This window comes from Thalassophryne amazonica, chromosome 4 (genome assembly GCF_902500255.1).
Source record: "Thalassophryne amazonica chromosome 4, fThaAma1.1, whole genome shotgun sequence".
In the NCBI taxonomy this organism is placed as follows: domain Eukaryota; kingdom Metazoa; phylum Chordata; class Actinopteri; order Batrachoidiformes; family Batrachoididae; genus Thalassophryne; species Thalassophryne amazonica.
In genome coordinates, this window is record NC_047106.1 from 126,262,517 (window position 1) to 126,276,104 (window position 13,588).

Consider the following 13,588-nt stretch of genomic DNA (forward strand, 5'->3'; position numbering starts at 1 on the left):
TAAATTAGCATATGGTCCACTGATACTTATGAAGGCATCCTTATGAAGGCAATAAACGAAGCGTTTGTCCCAGTGAAGAAGAGCCAACCAGTTAAGTTTGTGAGAGCCGGGGAACAGGTGAGAGGTCGGAAGCAGAAGAGGACAGGCACTGGTCCAAAAAGAAAGTGGACTGTGTTAGAAGACAAGACTTTGCCAGTAGATGTGGTGGTGTCTGATTTGCGGCCTGATGTTACGCTGATTGACAGGGAGGAAAGGAGGGTAATACTTGGAGAGCTGACAGTCCCATGGGAGGAGGGTATTGATGGAGCATGACAGAGGAAGCTCATCCGCTATGAAGATCTGAGGGTGGAGATAGGAGAGCGAGGCTGGAAGGTGGAGGTCATTCCTTTTGAGGTGGGATGGGGGTTTCCCCGCAGCATCGGTGGGTCGATTCCTGAGGGCAGCTGGTGTTGATGGATGTCGTAGGGTGGTGAAGGAAATGGGAGAAAGAGCAGAAGAAGGCAGCACCTGGATTTTATGGGCCTGGGCACAACAGGAAACAGCTGTTGCGGACCCACTATCATGAGGGATACTGAGCTTAATGGGTTGAAATCCAGAGGAGTGATAGCGCTCAGCTGACGACCCAGGCCCTAGGAAATAGCGCTTTTTGGCATACTTTTCTCTATTTCCGCTGGTTACCAGTGCCAACCGTGAAGAGAGCGGTGACCGGGCAGAGTTCCAAAAAGGGCGTGAGCTGTCCGCCCTGTTGCTCTTTGAGTGGCGAAGAGAAGCAGCAGCTGCAGGCGACCCAGTTATAACAGGTCTAGACAGCCAAATAGGACCTGGCTAGGCGTTTGTAGTGATGGTAGGAAGGCGATTTGCCTTTTGGGGGTCACGCCTGCCCAAGTCCGGCAGTGCCGGACCAATAAGTAACCCTCCGGCTCATCTGCGGTCAGGAAAAGCCGCCTAGACCAGGAGCAGATGTAAAACAGTGGCTCACGAGTTCAACAAATGGTGCAACAACGGAATTTCATGATAATGATACTGGAAATGTTTCAAATGGACAATCTAGTAACCAGTGACAATGCCAAGGTTGTGGACGTGTGTTTAAATACGAAAAAGGGCGGAAGATCCACCAGACAAAGATGAAGTGCGGTTGCATTGTGACAGACATTCAACGCTCAGTGCAAACTGATAAGTCGGCGGTTAATGAGGGCCTGGAGCTCAACCACAGTGCCTTTACAGGACCTGTAGTGGATGAAGCAAAGGACCGCATGAAGATTAAGTGGCCGAGTTCGCAGAACAAGGCAGATTGGAAAAGTATGGAGGAGGACCTAGTTCCAGCCACTGGCATGCTTAGAGGAAAGCCTGTGAGAAGAATGGAGAACTTCTCCAAGATGGTGTGCGAGTATGGAAGATCAAGATTTGGTGTAATTGAGCAGAAGGTGCAGAAGATGATGGAAGAAAAGGATCAGATCAATAGGCGAAGGAGGAAAATCAAAGGGTTAAGGAAAGAAGTACAGCGGTTACGGAGGGCGAAGAGAGAGGCGAGTGGGGAAGAGGTGGCAGCAATCGATGAGTTGGTAAAGCTGGCAAGAAATGGTATTTGCAAGTTGGCGAAGGCAGAGAGGAAAGCAGTGAGGCGTAGAGAATCTAGGAAGGCCCGAAAGGACTTCACAGAGGACCCCTTCAAGTTTACAAAGAAGGTTTTTGCAGAGAAGACAAGTGGGACCCTGAAGATACCAAGAGAGCAGCTTGAGGAAGCCTTGATGATGACCTATGCTGATCCAAACAGGAATATCCAAGTAGAGAGTATAGATGGCCTTAACAGACCACAAGAACCTGAAGTGCCTTTCGACCTGTGTAGAATACGGCTATGTGAAGTACAGACGGTCGTTAGGAAAGCCAGAGCAAAGGCAGCCGGAGGCCCAAATGGGATCACGTATGCAGTGTACAAGAACTGTCCGGAGCTGACAAAGTGTCTCTGGAAACTGCTTGCGAGTGTTTGGGAGTCTGGTGAGATACCCGACAGCTGGTGCATTGCTGATGGAATTTACATACCAAAGGAGAAGGACGCTGTGTCTCTTGGTCAGTTCAGACCAATATCTTTGTTAAATGTTGAGGGCAAGATCTTCTTCACGGTGCTTGCAAAGAGACTAACCCAATTTCTGCTGGCTAATAGCCTTATCAATACCAGCATCCAGAAAGCGGGTATTCCTGGTTTTCCAGGTTGCCTTGAGCATGTGTCTATGATCTGGAATAGGATAATGCAAGAAAAGAATGTAAAGAAGGAGCTCCATGTGATATGGTTGGACTTGGCCAACGCCTATGGTTCTGTCCCACATAGAATGATTTGGTTCGCTTTGGATTTCTTCCACATCCCAGGGAAATTGCAGCAGGCAATTGAGAAGTACTTCGGGAAATTTAAGTTCCGGTTTACGACGGAGGAGTTCACGACTAAATTCATGCTACTGGAGAAAGGTATCGCAATGGGATGTGCGATATCACCTGTCTTGTTCATTTTGGTGATGGAAGTGATTATAAGAAGCTGTGGTGGTGATGAGTACCAGCTAAAGGCCTTTATGGACGACCTGACAGTTCTAGAAGCGGAGGAATGGAGGGCCAAGAAGTTGGTGGAGCGGTTACAAGAGTTAGTGACATGGTCAGACATGGTGTTTAAAGCTAAGAAGAGCAGGTATCTTACGCTACGGGCTGGGAAAGTTGTTGACGAAGTTTTCATGGTTGAAGGTGAACGAATTCCATCAGTGAAAGAAAAGGGCATGAAGAGCCTAGGTACTCCTTTCCAATCACAGACCGACATCGAGGGGTTGAAGTCCAGCAGCAAGCTGAAGATGGACTGAAGATGGAGAGCAATTGCAAAGACGAAGCTACCTGGGAAGTTTAAGGTCTGGATGGTTCAGTTTGGGCTACTACCAAGGTTGATGTGGCCGTTGACAGTTTGAGGTGGCACTGACAAGAGTTGAGAGTATTGAAGGGAAGATCACTAAGATGGTAGGAAAGTGGCTAGGAGTTCCTAAGATGCTGACAAATGTAGCACTCTACAGTCGGTCAACGAAGCTCCAGTTTCCCTTATCATCAGTGGTGGAAGAATATAAAGTTGCGAAGGTTAGACTACAGTCAATGCTAAATGATTCCAATGACCAAGTGATAAGTAATAACCCACCGGCCCTGCAAGTTGGACGGAAGTGGAATGTTGGTGGTATGGTGAAAGAAGTTGAGGCCGTAGCACGTCAACGTGAAATTGTTGGAGTGGTGCATGAAAAGGGAGTTTGCCTTGGCATAGTAAGAAGGCAACAATTTTGGTCAAAGGCCGGAGCTGGGGAACGAAGAAAGATCAGAGAGCAGGAGACTCATCATTTGGTAGAGGCTGAAAGGGTGTCGAGAGCAGCACAGCAGGGTCAGCAAGGTCGATGGATGACGTGGAATGTAGAGGAGAGAAAGGTGACTTGGAAGGACATTTGGGGAAGAAGTTTTGGGAGTCTGAAGCGGCTACTCCAGATGACGTACGATGTGTTTCCATCACCAGCGAACCTGAGAAGATGGGGTACTGGCAAGAGTGCGAACTGTCATCTGTGTGAAAAGTATGCTACTCTTCACCATATCTTGTCAGCGTGTCATGTTGCTCTGAGTAGAGGATGGTATACATTTAGGCACAACTTAGTTCTGAAGGTGGCTGTGAAGGCAGTAAACGAAGCGTTTGTCCCAGTGAAGAAGAGCCAACCAGTTAAGTTTGTGAGAGCCGGTGAACAGGTGAGAGGTCGGAAGCAGAAGAGGACAGGCACTGGTCCAAAAAGAAAGTGGACTGTGTTAGAAGACAAGACTTTGCCAGCTGATGTGGTGGTGTCTGATTTGTGGCCTGATACTGAGCTTAATGGGTCGAAATCCCGAGGAGTGATAGCGCTCAGCTGACGACCCAGGCCCTGGGAAATAGCGCTTTTTGGCGTACTTTTCTCTAGACACTAGTCCCTAGAGGCAACTATTTTTGGTTTCAAATCTGGGCAAACGCAGTCCCAGAAAATTCTGAATGTGACAAACAATAAACAGGTGCTGTAAACAAGTCAATGCTGCTAAAAATACAAACTTGCAGAAACAAAGATACTATTCGGACATAGTTTTGCACATAAGACTGACATGGTTTGCACATAAGACTGGCATAGCATGTTTCAAGTACACACATATATGTCAGAAGGTGGGGGGGGGAGCATACCATATTCTGCCCCCCCCCGGTTGAAAAGGTGGGGGGGGGGGAGGATGTCCCCCCTATCCCCCACCAAACTGCGCCCATGCCGCCAAACCAGAGTTGTGCACAGCTACCGCTGATACCTGCACATATCTTGAATGTGTAAAAACATGATTTGAAGGCAGGTCACAGAATTCTTTAAGAAATGCCTCTTGTCTCTATCAGGAACCTGCAAATCTATATAAAAAAATATATAAATATCCTACATTGTATAAAACCTGTTGGGCTCAATAAAAATAAAAAAAAGAAATGCCTCTTGTCTCAACCCATTTTCTCAGCACAGCATTTCTACCAAGCAGTACAACTCCAACTCCTCAAAGATGAAAGGTCCACTCTTGTGAATACTGGTGACTCCAACGTAATCTTTGGCTGATTACAGGGTCTTGTCTCAAAAGCACTCCCACACTCCATTTACATAATTTGTTGTGTCCATATTTGGAAGACTCCCATCCAGATTACATGCAAACCCAAGTGAAAACAGTCTGACATTTTTTTGTGTGACCAGACGACGTAACTAAACAACTAAATCCTAAGGGAAGCGATAAGAATACTGTGCCACAATCCATAAAGTGAATCATTCTATAGATCCAACAGTTATACGGGAGTCTCCATCTCATTCCCATGAGAACGTGATCAGTTTTCTTCATAACACAACTGGTATTAAAATACCACATCCAGCAGTGCTGCTCTACTACAATCAAGAAGCATACACACAACACACAGGGCACGCAAAGAATGCCCAAGTCTAATCCTCCTAATACCTTCTTAGACGAGGGTGATATACGACACATCAGAAGGAGGCGCTCCACCACAACTGCTGCTTTCTGGGTACGCCAACCACTGCAGTGTGTGTGTGTGTGTGTTTCTGTGTATAGATCACAAACAAGTGCAAAACTCACAAAGGTTATGTGGATTGAATGTCTGAAGGTGACGGGGTTCCCAGTCATCCATCTCAGAATCTTCATCTTCATCATCTTCAGCAGAATCATCTGTGGAGTCTGTGGCCCCAAGGGGACTTGTGGAGGGTTCTGCTATGTCAGCCATGGAGTTGAGTGAATTTGACACAGACAGCTGTTCCTGTGTGTCATCAAATGCATTCAGTGAAAAATTATTTTGACTAATATTTTTCAGAGCATGCCAAATCAGAATTGTTACAGGTAAGTTAAAAAAAACGGAAGTCTATCAATACAGTAATGTGTAAGTCTGAAGTACTCAAGTGATTTGAGGATTGTGGTCAATTATTTTTACCATCTGTCAGTAAAAGATGAATTGTCAAACTTCCAATTGATCATTTTTGATTTAGTTCAATCACAAGGTTCATAGACGTCCATAGAAGTTAGAAAATCAACATGAACAAATATAACAAGAAATAAAAGATCATAGAGAGAGAGAGCAATAATGCTATTTAAAATAAGCACCACAAGAGGTCACTAGCACCTCATATGGGCAACAAAAACAAAAGGCTAACACCACATTTGTATGTAATATATTGACAGAACAAACTAAAATATAACCATCATACATAGAAAATCTTATGCCACCATTGTGATCCAGCACATTGGAATTAACAATACTTTCAACAAATACATTTTTACTCTTTAACAATTTGGTTTTAAAGTTATATACATTCTTTCTCATCAATTCACCAAAAGATGTTACTGACAAATTAAGAAACATTTCACTTGCACTTGATTATTTTTCAGACTCAATAACAAATCTTGCAGCGAATTACTGCAAGCAACTCGTACTGTATTCATAACAGTAACAGAAGTCTTGAACCAAAGAGGAGAACAATATATCGAGGTACAATGTGACCTGAACAACATACACTTAACATCACAGGAACACTTAGTAAATTTCTTGAGTAATAAATTTGTTTGGGTATAAATTTTCCTTAGGTGTTTCGTACAATCACTATTCATAAATTCATCAACTTTGAGCCGGAGAACAAGGTATTTAGTTTTCAATACAAACTGTAGTTGGTGGCCAGATAACAAAAGTGGATCCAGTGTTTTGACACTTTTTGGCTTCAGAGCTAGTCACATAGATTTAGTGCAATTAAAGACAATACCGTGTGTGTCTGTGCAATTTGGACAAATGTCTTCAGTTTATTTGTGGTTTTAATACTGACAGTACATTGCACATGGATGTTTGTTATAGATTTATGTGACTATATTACTGAAATTAATTGTGATATATGTACCAACACTGGGAATGTGAAAATGAAATGAAGTGCAGACAACGAAATACATCTCAGATTCCATGATCCATAGCAAAAAAACAAACAAACGTGCTCTTGTGCGCTAATATTTTAGGATTTGTAAATGGACATACAACAGCAAGAAAATGTGCTATTTACATGGCTATATTACAGTACAGTGCCCTTGTACTGCATGCTCATATTTTCACAATTTGATCCAAAAATGCAAAAGTCATTGTTTCAACAGGGTGAATACTGTATTTTCCGGCGTATAAGTCGCACCTGTCAAAAATGCCACTTGAAGAGGAAAAAAAAAAACATATATAAGTCGCACCGGAGTACAAGTCGCAGTGCCTCCCAAATGTGACTTATACTCAGGAAAATCGGGTAACTGCACAAACAACGTGTTGTCACCTGGGGAACTGGTTCTAGGATGGCTTGCGGGGCCTCAGCTACATTGCTGAGAACATGCAGATTGGCAGTGTTCATGTTCTGTCCACTGGGCAGTAAAACTGTGACCTAGTAATGAGATGCGATTATTAAAAAAGAAAGAAGAACAAAGAAATACACACGAAGACAATGACGCGTCCATAACCTGGGAAACTTACCTGTTGCGTCGTACCATCCTGTTGAATGTAAGCTACTTGCGGCTGATCACCAAATACAGTCTGAAAACATGCATTTGTCAATACATTTTTTTCTGGTTGCTATTGTGGTCCAAGTACTGCTCAACTAAGAACACTTTCAGTTCAGTTTAATAAGAAAATTTAAATCTTACAAGGGATTTTGCCATTTAGTTTTTAATAATCACAATCACAGAAACATGCTTTCCAAACAGCATGACTATGTTTTCAGTCCAGGCATCTTCAAATAAAACAACAACTACAAATTACCATGAGAGCATATGTTACCTAAAAATGTAAGCTAAACGTTTTTCTAAAAATAAAAATGATCTGTTCATACCTGAGCTCCATTTGCAGGATGGATGTAGACGAGTGTATGTTCAGCAGACTCCACTGAGGTATAGGAGTTCCCATCAGCTGTATAAACCACCTGCTGTTGTGGCCGGTCACTCTGCTCTCCACTGTACACTATCTGGGCCACTGTGCCACCTTCAAAATGCACCTGCAATATGTGCACACAAATCCTTTGAACCCTCTGTAGAATGTTTACAATCTTTTTAATGTGAATCATACTGACAGAATCCTTCACTACATTGTTAAAGTTTCACAAATAACATTAACTGGTGTGTTAAAGGCATTTGTCCTTGAACTAGAGGGAGATCTGTTCCATGTCGGAATTATAAGCAATGACAATGGATAAGTTAGTAGCAATCATTTGAAGCCTCAGAATACTTCATGCAGACTGGAAAAAGAAGTTTAGTGCTTTATAACGTACACTGAGGTCCATAAGTATGGGACAGTGACAATTTTAGTAATTTTGCCTCTGTACTGTACAATGTAGTTGAAATTAAACAATCAAGGTGTGCTTGTAGTGCAGATGTTCTGTTTTAATTTGAGAAGTCCTATATAAGCCCATTAGTCTTTGGACTGGGACAACGTAGATTAAGTGTGCTATCCAAGGACACATACAGGCAGTCAGACCAGAAACTTCACCTAAGCTGCATATTAGTAGCCCAAACACTGCATCATCCATTTAAGAATGACAGCCATTTTCACAGACATTCATACCATTTTCACAGGCCACAAGTAATTGGACAAACTAAATCTAAGGTTTATTTTTCATACAGTTAAACACTTTTACAGCCAGTTTTCTTTGGACAAGTCAGAGGATGGATGCATGAACATTTCCAAGTTACTGAATGTCTTTGATATACTTTACATGAGGTCAAGGTCAGGTCAGGCCCGGAGGTAAGCACAGTACTGTATCCATCATAGCATGGAAGCACTTTTAATCCTGAATGGCAACTACCCAGGTAGACAAATGGAAGGTGGATAAAAAGGGAGAAGCCCAAAGAATTTAGTATGAAATACAAAACGTATGGTACTGTAAATCTCCATGGAGCACATAGCTTTCAAAAACTGACTGACCATGCAAGAAAGACTCCTGAAGGAAGCCACTGAGACACCCTTGACAACTGTGAAAAATTTTTAGGCTTCTGTGACTGTGATTGGAGAAACTACGTATTGTAAACCTTTCTTAAACATTTGAGAACAGAAATTTTACTCATAAAAATAAGGCTACAGTAAGAAAGAGTTTTCACACACCAAGACAAATCATACTTTACAGCTTTCAAACAACTCTGAAGGTCTTACAGGCTTCTGTGGCTGTAGAAAGTATGAATAGCGCAACTTTTGTCTGTTGCACTTCCACTTACACAGCTTCATGGCAGAGTGGCACAGAGAAGGATTTTCTCACGTGTATAAAAGTATTCACAGCCTTTGCAACCAAGCTCAAAATTGAGCTCAGGTACATCCTGTTTCCACTGATCATCCTCGAGAGGTCCCACAGTTGACAGTGCATGTCAGAGCACAAACCAAGCATGAAGTCAAAGGAATCGTCTGTAGACCTCAGAGACAGGATTGTCTTGAGGCACAATACTGGGGAAGGTTATAGACCCATTTCTGCTGCTTTAATGGTCCCAATGAGCAGAGGACTCTTCCTAAAGGTGGCCACCCATCTAGACTGACCAATCGTGGCAGAAGGGCCTTAGTCAGGGAGGTGACCAAGAACCTAATGCTCACTCTATCAGAGCTCCAGCATTACTCTGTTGAGAGAGGAGAACCTTCCAGAAGGACAATCATCTCTGCAACAATCCACCAATCAGACCTGTATGGTAGAGTGGCCAGACGGAAGCCACTCCTTAGTGAAAGGCACATGTCAGCCCACCTGGAGTTTGCCAAAAGGCACCTAAAGGATTCTCAGACCATGACAAACAAAATTCTCTGGTCTGATAAGACAAAGATTGAACTCTTTGGTGTGAATACCAGGCGTCATGTTTGGAGGAAACCAGGCACCATCCTTACAGTTAAGCATGGTGGTGGAAGCATCATGCTGTGGGGATGTTTTTCAGCTGCAGGAACTGGGAGACTAGTCAGGATTGAGGTGAAAGATGAATGTAGCAATGTACAAAGACATCCTGGATGAAAACCTGCTCCAGAGCGCTCTTGACCTCAGACTGGGCAACGGGTCATCTTTCAGCAGGACAATCACCCTAAGCCTACAGCCAAGCTATCAAAGGAGTGGCTTCAGGACAACTCTGTGAATGTCCTTGAGTGGCCCAGCCAGAGCCCAGACCTGAATCCAATTGAACATCTCCGGAGAGATCTGAAAATGACTGTACACCGACGCTCCCCATCCTGATGGAACTTCAGAGGTGCTGCAAAGAGGAATGGGCAACTTAATAGCACATGATAACGTGTCTCCTGTGACAGCTTCACTGTCAGTGTAGAAATCATCGCTTGCAAGATTTGGATAACTAAAGGTATAAAAGTATTTTCCCAAATTGTAAAGAACAATCAACTGGAAAATTCTGACACATTACAGAATAAATTCAATTTGGAGAAAAAAGATTTTTTATAGGTATAGGTGACAAACAAGGAATTACTATAATCAGGATATTAAGCAAAACACAGATCAGAATAACCCATTGACTGTACTTTTTACAAAAGAATACAAATCAAAACAAACATGAGGAATAATCTCAAAACTAAAAATTATTTAGTTTTATTACTAATTGTACCTTGATATATTCGATCAGTGGGTTTCAAACTGTGTGCTCCCACTAAGGTTGCAAAAACTAACTGTAAATACTGTTAACCAACAAAAGAAGGAGAAAAAGGAAAAAGAAAACATTGTTAGGTAACATGCCAGGAGAAAAATGAATGAAATTTTAGTGCTTAAATCGACCAGTGAAAAGACAGTGTTTGGGGCAACCAAAAAAAGAAGAAAGTCGAGGACGATCTTGGTTTGTATCTCTCCACAGTACATCCCCACATCAGCAGCCTGTGCGCGTCAAAGACCCAGACTCATTGCTCACACTAAACAACAGGTGAGACTCGATGAGAGACTATATACATATAAAAGTTGAATTAATATTGTTTATGCTAAAAGGTGTTAGTTATGTCAAAGACATTTAAAAATGCACAGAAATGTTTAAATGTTAAAAAAAACAATGTTTAAAATACGACAAAAGGTAAAAATAGAAGACTAGAAAGTTTTGAAAAACACGTTTAAAATGTTTGAAAAGGGTGTAAAATGTGTGAAAGAATAGAAAGTTCTTTAAAAACATGTTTAAAATGTTTACAAAGGCTGTAAAATGTGTAAATGTATAGACAGTTACTTAAAACACATAAATATTTAAAATGTGTTTAACATGTGTAAAAGAATAAAAAGAATCACACAAAGATGTTGAAATTGTGTGTATGTGTGTCGGTTGGGGGGGGGGTGTGGGGCGCTATTCATTTGTTCTCGGGGGGGCTCACTCTCCCACACTTTGAAAACCCATGTATTAGATTATTACTAATTTTAATAGTCATTCAACAAAATACATTAAAAAAGCAGGGATTGTTTTAACAGAGGATTCAACCTACCTCTCTGTGTCCTCAGATAACACTTCATCTGCATTATTACAGTCCAACCTGCTGTAAATGGGTGTGAACTTTAGCTGGGAAATGACCTGTGAATGTCAGGGGAAGCTGTGAACTCATCCACTTCACGCTTCTGTATTCAGGGACAACCACGGGACAGACAGGCCTCAAAGCCTGTACAAGACTCATTTAAAGCTGTGTGGTGTCTGGGTTTTTAAGATTTCAGTCATAAAAAGAAATAGCTTATTTCTGTATAAATCTAATATATTTCTCACATATTTTGTAAAAGTTAGTGAGAAACAAACACTTTGAAATTTAAAAGTGCCACATTTGTAACCAGACAACACATGAAGTGATTTACAATACATCTTATAGAGGGCATGCCGAGGGAACGTGCATCAAGCAAATGGGTCAGGTCACAGGTAAACTCAAAATCTCACCCAAGTGCAGAGTTCATCTGTGTGTTGGCGTTACTTGGAAAAGACAATATTCACCATGGAATCCCCCCAGATAAATATACTATAGTCATTAAAAATGGAGCTGTAAGCTAATTTTGTCCAAAAAATAAATAAATAAAATAAAATAAATAATATTTGGATTTTAGTAGAAACTAAATTTTGTCAGTTTTGTAAAATCTGAAAGGCTATACAGCTTTAAGGATAATAAATATTAAAGCTGGATCACCATCAAAATTTTATCACAAGGTATGTCAATTAATTTGTGAGATATCCTGAATATAATCAAATGAACATAACCTAGGCATTCGGTTAGCTGGCAAATGCAACATTTAGAGTAGGAGGTAGCAAATGTGTTCAGGTGGGGGGCATCAGACCTGTGCAGCATTGCCTGAATCTGTGTTAGCAGTCTGATTCCACACAGCAGAAGGTTCCTCTTTGGTCTCCATGGCAGCACGATGAGCATGGAGTCAGGCCTGTGGACACATCACCAGTTCACTCCAAAAACAGTCACTGCAATGTGCACAGATCACAGCATCTACATTATTTATAAAAAATGCAACATGATGACAAAAAACCAAAAGACCTCATTTGATTGGTGGACTGTACGTTATGTGGCATCATTTGTCCCATTGTACAGAAAAATAGCTCACTGTGTGAGTCAACATTCAAGAAAACTTTATTTTTCTGAGAAAAGTGTATTATCCCCAAGGGGCAATTCAGTTCTCATACAATAGAAAGAGCAATAAAAATGATACGTCAGTGCAGTGAACATTAGTAACAGTGCAGCTTAAAACACTTTTTTCTTTTACTTCTTCCTTTCCTTCTCCCTTCCTCTTTCAATAGACAGTTAAATTTAAATTTAAAAACAAGTTAAAACAGGAGAGCATCAGAATGAGCCAGGTAAATGTTTAAAAAAAACAAACAGCTGTGCGAAACGGTGCATCGGGAAAATATTCACAACGCTTCACTTTTTCCACTTTTTATGTTACAGCCTTCTTCCAAATGGATGAAGTTAATTTCTTTTCCTCAAAATTCTACACACAATACCCCATAATAACAATGTGAAAAATATATATTTTTTTGCAATTAAAAAAAAGAAATAAATAAAAAAATCACATGTACATAAGTATTCACACATTTTTCCATGAAGCTCAAAATTGAGCTCAGGTGCATCCTGTTTTCACTGATCATCCTTAAGATGTTTCTACAGCTTAATTGAAGTCCACCTGGGGTAAATTCAATTGATTGAACATGATTTGGAAAAGCAAACACCTGTCTACATATAAGGTCCCACAGTTGACAGTGCATGTCAGAGCACAAACCAAGCATGAAGTCAAATGAATTGTCTATAGACCTCTGAAACAGGACTGTCTCGAGGCACAAATCTGGGGAAGGGTACAGAAACATTTCTGCTGCTTTGAAGGTCCCAATGAGCACAGTAGCCTCCATCATCCGTAAATGGAAGCAATTCGGATCATCCGTAAATGGAAGCAATTCGGATCCACCAGGACTCTTCCTACAGCTGGCCACCCATCTGAACTGAGTAATTGGGGAGAAGGGCCTTAGTCAGGGAGGTGACCAAGAACCTGATGGTCACTCTGTTGGTGCTCCAGCATTCCTTTGGAGAAAGGAGAACCTTTCAAAAGGACAACCATCTCTGCAGCAATCCACCAATCAAGCCTGTATGATAAAGTGGCCAGATATAAGCCATTCCTTCGTAAAAGGCACATGGAAGCCCACCTGAAGTTTGCCAAAAGGCACCTGAAGGACTCTCAGACCATGACAAACAAAATTCTCTGGTCTGATAAGACAAAGATTGAACTCTTTGGTGTGAATAACAGGCGTCACGTTTGGAGGAAACCAGGCACCATCCTTACAGCTAAGCATGATGGTGGCAGCATCATTCTGTGGGGATGTTTTTCAGCTGCAGGAACTGAGAGACTAGTCAGGATTGAGGGAAAGATGAATGTAGCAATGTCAACTCTGTGAATGTCCTTGAGTGGCCCAGCCTGTCACAGACATGGACCCAAAAAAGCTGGACACAAATGCGAGACTCACTTAGGTGCTTTGTGTGTAAAAAGAGTTTTACTGCAGAACCAGGCAAGGGTCGGTACACGGATAAGCAAGCCAAAATCAGCAA

General features: G+C 41.7%; 1 protein-coding gene across 2 annotated transcripts in view; it reads right to left on the minus strand.

Moving 5' to 3' along the window:
• The window catches only part of prdm10 (PR domain containing 10), a 69,188-nt gene that overhangs the window by 48,519 nt on the left and 7,081 nt on the right, over positions 1-13,588 (minus strand). Inside the window, exons 1-5 of one of the 2 annotated variants that reach the window (XM_034168498.1) lie at positions 11,823-11,894; positions 7,404-7,565; positions 7,049-7,108; positions 6,855-6,959; positions 5,140-5,317 (exon numbers count right to left, since the gene is read on the minus strand). In XM_034168498.1, the coding sequence (XP_034024389.1) occupies positions 5,140-5,317; positions 6,855-6,959; positions 7,049-7,108; positions 7,404-7,565; positions 11,823-11,894 (577 nt within the window). Of the gene's footprint in view, positions 1-5,139; positions 5,318-6,854; positions 6,960-7,048; positions 7,109-7,403; positions 7,566-11,822; positions 11,959-13,588 lie in introns of those variants that run through there. The other variant, XM_034168497.1, reaches the window with a different exon arrangement.